General features: G+C 41.7%; 1 protein-coding gene across 1 annotated transcript; it reads left to right on the top strand.

Moving 5' to 3' along the window:
- The first annotated feature begins 2,641 nt into the window (after positions 1-2,641).
- Positions 2,642-4,845, top strand: gas1a (growth arrest-specific 1a). Its single transcript, XM_020941860.2, has one exon. The coding sequence runs from the start codon at positions 3,099-3,101 to the stop codon at positions 3,885-3,887; it is 789 nt and encodes a 262-aa protein (XP_020797519.2). The 5' UTR covers positions 2,642-3,098; the 3' UTR covers positions 3,888-4,845.
- Positions 4,846-7,552: the final 2,707 nt, after the last annotated feature.

Genomic DNA, 7,552 nt, shown 5'->3' with positions numbered 1-7,552 from the left:
ATACTGACCTGCTCTGCTCTTCTGGGATTCAGACCATTCACTCTAAGCCAGAGACCCCGGCACATATAGCACATGTACACACACAGCATCAACATCTTGTATTCATATGTGAGGCCTTATATGGACATTCTTTTCAGAATCTTCAAAATCTTAATATCTTAAAGGGGACATTAACTTTTTGAGGTTTTACCCATGTTACAACAGTGTTCCCTCCTCATTAGCTTCAAAGTTGTATTTTGATTGATTTGTCCAAGGTTGAGTAATCCTGTACAAGATGCCCCAAACACTGTCCAGTTTGAGGCATTTTAGTTCTCAGAAATGTTCAGTTTTTCCTATCTCCACCCACACTTTGTACTTGTGATTGTGATTTAAAGATTCAGAAATAATATAAACTGGCAAACATGATGACCTTCCTGAAATGTCCCTAGCCACATTTTGGTTTAATTAGCTGAATCTGATAACATATGCATTTGTTTTGGGATGGGTTTGTCTTTTATTTGTGCCATAGTTTTCCAGTTGAAAGCAGGCCATTTTCAATAAACAGCTGTTTACAGCTTTGTTGATACAAAACCTGGCGTTTGTGTGTTTTGAAAAGCAGCAGGGGGTTGGTTTGATATCATGATGTCTGTCCCTTAATGAGACTGGTGTGGCATAAAGTTTTATATGAGCCTCAGCAGCACAGCTCAGCGCTCTGTGCTTCACATCTGGTTTGTACTTTCAACTCCTGCCAGTGTTTTCAAAAGTTGCTTTATGCCCAATTATTATTGTTTTAATGCAAATTATTCAAAATGGCCAATTTGCAGCTTCATTTACCATTTACTACAGTGTTTTAGCATCATGAAAGCAAAAAAAAAAAAAGGATTTAGAGAAACAGACACCTCACTTCATAAAACATTTTATATAAATTAGGTTTACAAGTTTAAGTTCATACTGTTGTTGTGCCTTTGGGCAAGACACTAGGTCTAGAGTGGCATTTGCAGTGTAATATGCATACTTTTGCATAAGGCTCCACCACAAAACTACCAGTTTAGTGTGTGATTGGACCTTGTCTCTCCCATCTTGGCATAGTGCAGCCAAAGACTTCAGTGAACTTTTCTTTACTAAAAACAAAGGTTGTTTCCAGTAGCCATACTTGAAAGATATCCTGAACAAGAAACTCATGTGGCCTTTGCCATGTATACACTGTTTAGGAGTATTTTGCTCAGTATTTTTCAGGTTGCTGCAGGCAGATATCCGAGGCAGACTGGCTGGAGGGATTGGGTTCCCTGTATCTATCATGTTGGACGAGCTGTGACGCTGGAGCAGAGCCAGTGGTGTCTGCGTTAGCCAGCCGTAACTGACATTGAGTGCATTGTTTTCAGTGGGAAGCTCACGGCTCAAGCCTTAAGGTACATTCCTGAGATGAGAAACACAAACAGGCTTTGTGCCCTCACCACTCTCCTCCTCTGACTCCCTCATCCACCTCCAGCCTGCAGAAGTGCTCCTCCTGCTCAAGAGTCAACATGTGGGCTATTGGCTCCCACACACGCACACAAACACACACACACCCCAACACACACACACACACACACACACACACACACAGACAAGCACACGCAAACATCAAAAACAGAAAATGAGTGATTGGAAGCAGCAAAGAAGTGCAAAAAGATGTGTACATTAGTAGCTGGTTGAGCAGTTTGTGTAGATGATGGTATAAAGAATGGTTCTGGTCCACTTGAAAAGCCTATAGGAGACAGGTTTGAATCTCAACCCAGAGGAGAACATTACTGATCTTCCATGCCTCCTGCAATAAAACACCCTGTAAACAGTGACTAGACAATGCACAATGTTTTGAATTGCCATACTATAAATATAAAATTAAAATGACGTGTATGAATACTATCTGAATACTATGTATGAATACTACTATTACATTTTATAAGGACTACAACTTGACCTTTTTATAACCTCTGTCAAAATCAAAATTCTCATTTTGCTGGTGGGAACTGTGGTTGAGGTCAGCTCCGTCAGAACCAGTGAATCTGCAAAAAAAGATTCCCTCAAAAACCACCGTCTCACGAATTGGATTTCAACACGTACAAGAATATTGGCCAGTTGGCTACTACTAAAATCTTGGGAAACATAGACATTTAAACTGTAGTTTGCTGAGCGAGATAAAAAGTGCTTTTGAGATTGGCATAGCAATAACTATGTTCTACTTAGAGCCCTTGGAGAAAATGGATGACTCAGTGACCAGATCAACAATAGTTAACAGCTCTTAATGCATTAAGAAGATCTGTACAATTAATAAATAATATATGAACCCAAATATAGACAATTTGATATTGACGGACACTGAAATGAACTTCTGTTGACATAACTTGAACTTTATTATTTACATCATCTCAATTAAGTACATGTTAAAACAAACTAAATGTACGACTGTATTGAGAACATTCCTTTTTCTTTGAGTGTGTATTTAGTGGGAGTTTATTTGCATAAAATTAAAATAAATGTTTCCTGGAAACACAGCGAGTGCTTTGGGAGTTACTCGGGTGAGTTTTCCTAGCCCCTCAACTCCCGCCCCTCACTACGTGGAAACCCACAACAAGTGGCCAACCAATGGGAGTGACTGGGAGACGTGTGGAGAGGGGGCTGAGCAGCACTCACACAAATGAAAAACGGGGGACTGAGCGAAGACCACTCTGCAACCCGCAAGCCCCTTGTTTTTCTTCTTTGCGCTGTTTGTTTGCACTCCTACGACTTGGATCACCCCGTTAAAGCTTGCGCACGGCCAAAGGAACAACGGAGGACGGGGTTTTCGGACTTAGGGAAGGGGAGATGTGAATTGAACACTGTTTTGGCGGAGCGCACGAACGCAGCGATGGAATGAGCTGATCGAAAACTCTGACGAAGTTGTTGGGACTTTTGAGCTTTAGCGCTGCGCGTGCTCCACTTTCACTCGGTCATGTATGGATAACGGAAGGCTCGCAGTGATTTTTGGGTCGAATGGAGAAGGTTTGACTTGGGTGTCCCATTCTCAGCAACATCGGGCCCCAGAGCGGACCGCTCTTAGTGAACAAGCCGACCGCTTATGACACTGTTGTGAGTGCGTAATGGCAGTGTGTTTGCTGCGGACGCACGGCTCCCTATGGCCACTAGGCTATTTACTGTTCTTATTTTCCTGTTTATTTCTGTTCACGCCGTGTTGTGGCCGCAGACTCATCTGCTGGCAGGCCATTATGAACTGCCAAGCTGAGCCCGAGTGTAACTACGCCTACGAGCACTACACGCGCGCGTGTGGCCCGGTGCTGAACGGGGAGAGGAGAAAGTGCCCGAGTCATTGCATCTCGTCTTTGGTACAACTTAACCTGACTAAGAACGGACCCGCATTGGAGGACTGCAGCTGCGCGCGGGACGCTACGTGTGTGAACACGAAGCGGGCTATCGAGCCTTGTCTGCCCAAGACCACAAGCACGGGCTGCACGGAAGCGCGGCGCCAGTGCGAGAGGGACCAGCAGTGCAGCTCCACCATGCACGACTACCTAAGACACTGTAGTAAGCTGTTTAGCGGCGCTGTGTGCTCGAACGCCTGTCGCAACGTAATTGCCAACATGCGTAAGATACCCAAGGGCCAGCAACTGGACACTTGCATGTGTGATGGCACGGAGCGGGCCATATGTGAGTTTGTTAAAGCCAGTATGAAAACTCTGTGCTTTGACTCTCCGCCTGAGCGCGAGGAGAGCAGCGGGTGGATCCACAGGATGGATCCAGATAGTGAGGACGGCGACGATGAGCCCGAGGTGGACTATTATCAAAACCCGGACAGCGGATCAGCTCCCACAGTTCAGCGCTGCGCCCTCACTCTGTTGGCATCCATTTTAGTTCTGTTGGCCCTCGTCTAATCCCTGGGGTCATGACGTGCCCCCGCTATTGTCCGGATAAAGGGCCGTCTCCACTCGGGCCGCTCCATGACCTGTGGTTGGAGGAGTTAAAAGGCCCCTGGACTGAAGGAATCGCCTTGTTTGGACTACAGAGTGAAGGATATCACATGAGGAGATTTTCTATGCAAATGACACCACAAGGCTGTGTAGGCCTCTTATCGAGCCCACTTCACTGCTTCACTTTGCTTATGTGATAAGCTTTTATTGTCTCACAGAGTCGGACTGATAGCATTGTCCACACACAGCTGTCTGTGCCAATGTCAGTGGATGTGTCCATGCTGAGCACTGCCAAGCCTCCTAAAGACACTTATATCATAGACTGATGCCTACCTGATCAATAAGTATTTAATGCTGGAACAGATGAACTTGTAAATACACTAGAGTTTAAGGAGAAACAGTAATTTATTACCGTAACATCCAAATGTGCAGCATGTAAATAGAAAAGAGAATTCCAGCTTTAAAGGGAACTTATTTTGTATATTCTCTTCAAGGATTATGTACATTGTATATATGTGTATAGAGGCTATAGATTTGTCCAGAGAATCTATGTTTAGGCTATGAGATGATTTATTAAAAATAGCCTATAGTGAAAGAAATGTCTAAATCCACTGTACGCACGCCTTAATGATATACTTTTTATAGAAGGCATAATGAAAACTTGAAGATATATTGGGACTGTGAGTTCTGTCCGTCTGTTCTTAGTGACAGATGTGCCTTGACCCCAACTAAAAGTCACATAACTTATGGTGAGTGTCACCAGTCTGTTACACTCGTATGCTCTCAGAAAACAAAGCTATGTTTTATATAAAATTATTTTAATGACAAATTTTGAGTGTGGATGATATTTTGACAGAAAAGCATTGTATGCTTTTTGTAATGTGGATTCCTAGTTACAATTGTAACAAATACATTTTGCCGTCAAGCAATAAAATATGTTAAAAATACTTTGCAATTTGTTTTTTAAAATTGCACTAAAATGACCACTTTTTTAAAAAGGTTTATAAAGGTTACAATAACCAATTCTATGACACAACACCAGTTTGTGCAATTCAGAATGTATTTAACAGGGAAAGACGTATTGTACTGGGGCAGTTTTTAGTTTAGTCCTATTTTAGTTATTTATTAATTTCAACATATTGTGTGTCTGTTTATGGGGAATGCTGTATTTACAGTACTGTGAAGTGTATTTCCTAACATCTGCAGGCTTGACTTGTTAATTTCCACACACTGCTCTCTGGGCCCCCCCTTCTGTACTTTTAATGGGCTCATTTACAATGCTCTGTTGACTGATAGCCTAATGACCCCTATATCTTGATTTAGCCTGCTATTGTCAGAGGACACTGTCACCATAAATCAACACAGCACCCTCTTATGCCCTGTCCACCAGCATTCAGGTATCCAGGATTTTTACAACCACTGGCTCTGCTACCGCTGGCTCAGATTTGACAAATTCCACATGAGCTGTCATACACTTCTAGCATATCCTTATCTTATTATTATTCAGCATGTCTTGTGGAGGGGCTTTAAATCAATGATTCGATGCAAAATGTTTTATTAGAAGGGGGACAAGAGCTCTCGGTGGTGAATGGATGGAGGAGAAGTCGAGTGGCGTCTTTGTCATGGTAATGTTAAGCACATAATAGTTGGGTCGCACAATGGGGAGGCACTTCATTCTTTCAGGCTGGTTGACACCTCTGGAGGGCCGAGCGGCAGGAGAGCATGTGGGAACGGTCTGCTGCAGGAGCCAGAAAGAACAGGAGAAAAACACATGACAAGCACGCTAATGCAATGATAGCCACTGCCTGTCCCACCTAGCCAGGGCAGCCTGCGTAACTATGCATAACTAGTAAAGGTTTAGTTCCATAAAACAAGGATACAAAAAAATAAATAAAATAAAAATAAATAAATAAATCAAGCATTATTTTTTGTCCAATTATACAATTTCTGTTCATGCTGCTATAGGACTTCAAAAAATTTCAACTTCTTCCAATTCCTATGAGTAAACATTCTTCATTTAAACTAATTATTATGTTATTTACAGTGTGCATATAGTTATTTATTTATTTATTTTATGAGAAATGTACAGGTATCCTTTTCTGACCAATGGCATCAGTACATAACATGCTGAAGTGATTATCACACATACAAGCTGCCTTTTACTAAACAGGGGCAGAAAATCATTGGAACTCCAAAGAGACATTTTGTTGTAAATAGTTGTAAATATGATAATTCACAAATATTGAAAACTAGATTTCACTGGCTAGTTTAATAAGTAAGTAAGTTAATTCTACCTCAGTTATCATAAACAACCTTTTTTACCCAAAAATATGTGTGTATGTCATTTTAATTTCACCATGAAAGTTGTATCCTGGTTTGAATCCGTGTTTAGCTTGTCGGTATGCAGTGTACTGTGCAGCTGAGAAAGGCCTGGTGTAAGCCCGCTCCTCCTCCCCTCCTCCTCCATGATGGTTTTCTTTTCTCGCCTCCTGCATTTGTTCAGGCACTTTTGAGCACTTAGGAAAAGCCCAGCATGCGTTGATTAGCCTATTATATGAGTACTATATGAATGAGTGAATGAGGTGCATAACAAATCATCTCACAAAACAAACCTGTGTCAAAATATAACACTGGTAAACTATGCACAAACATTCGGTACATGTGTATTTCTATATATTTTATAGATCGGTCAGTATAGTACTGCCTAATTAAAACATAGTCTAAAATAAGAATTCATTATCTCTTTGGACAAATACAGTCATTATTAGGTGATATATAGTTTGAGAACAGTTTGACTGAGGAAAAAGCAATAACTCATGAACACCGGGAAACTTGAGCTTTGAAGCCATTGCCATCACAACAGCATTTGAAGTGCTATAAATTGAACAAATATTGTTTGTGTCCTAAGAAAGTATGTATTGCGGAACATAAAGTACAATAGTGTTGCAGTGAAACGCCTCTCGCTGATGGGGGAGGGGTGCTTCTGGGTTTAATTTACAAACTGTGTGTTTGTGTTCCAGCTCTTTGAGTGTGTCTAAGGTATCTCCACCATCGACTGTGCCTCACCCAGCCAGGCTCTGGAGCAAAAACAACAATGCATATTACCTGCACCTTCTTTCACCAATTTTCACTCTACATCACCTTTGAATCACCCATGCACTTATAATCATGTTTCCCCTCTTGAAATAATTAAAGCCACAGAAATTGTGAACTTAAATAAAAGCATGTTTTTGTTGTGTTTATTGTACTGATCGGATCTGCATCTCCACAAACCTGACTCTTATCTGGTCTCTTCCAGGCTTGTTTCCATGGAAATTTTGTTATATATGTGTGTGTGTGTGTGTGTGTGTGTGCGTGCGTGTGTATATGTGTGCATGTGTGTGTAAGACATAAACAAATACTTCTCGTGTCAATCCCAAACCTGGATAAATTAATTCCGTTGTGTTTTAAAGGTGCACTATGTAACCTTGCTGGTGGGACGTTCTGCATGCTTGTCTCCATGGAGCTTTTATTGCTTTGCCTAGAATCTTCCACAGAATGGCACTGATGGAGTGTTAAGTATTGCACAGATTGCAGTATGCCTGTAATACGCCCCCATATCCATTAGCTGATCTCCTTTAGCCCCTTGG

This window comes from Boleophthalmus pectinirostris, unplaced genomic scaffold (assembly GCF_026225935.1).
Source record: "Boleophthalmus pectinirostris isolate CB_2022bp ecotype Guang Dong unplaced genomic scaffold, ASM2622593v1 HiC_scaffold_4, whole genome shotgun sequence".
NCBI lineage: Eukaryota > Metazoa > Chordata > Actinopteri > Gobiiformes > Gobiidae > Boleophthalmus > Boleophthalmus pectinirostris.
This window is presented reverse-complemented; position numbering and strand designations above follow the sequence as displayed.

Excerpts from the sequence above, each read along its gene's own strand:
- gas1a (XM_020941860.2), top strand. The coding sequence starts at position 3,099 with ATGGCAGTGTGTTTGCTGCGGACGCACGGCTCCCTATGGCCACTAGGC.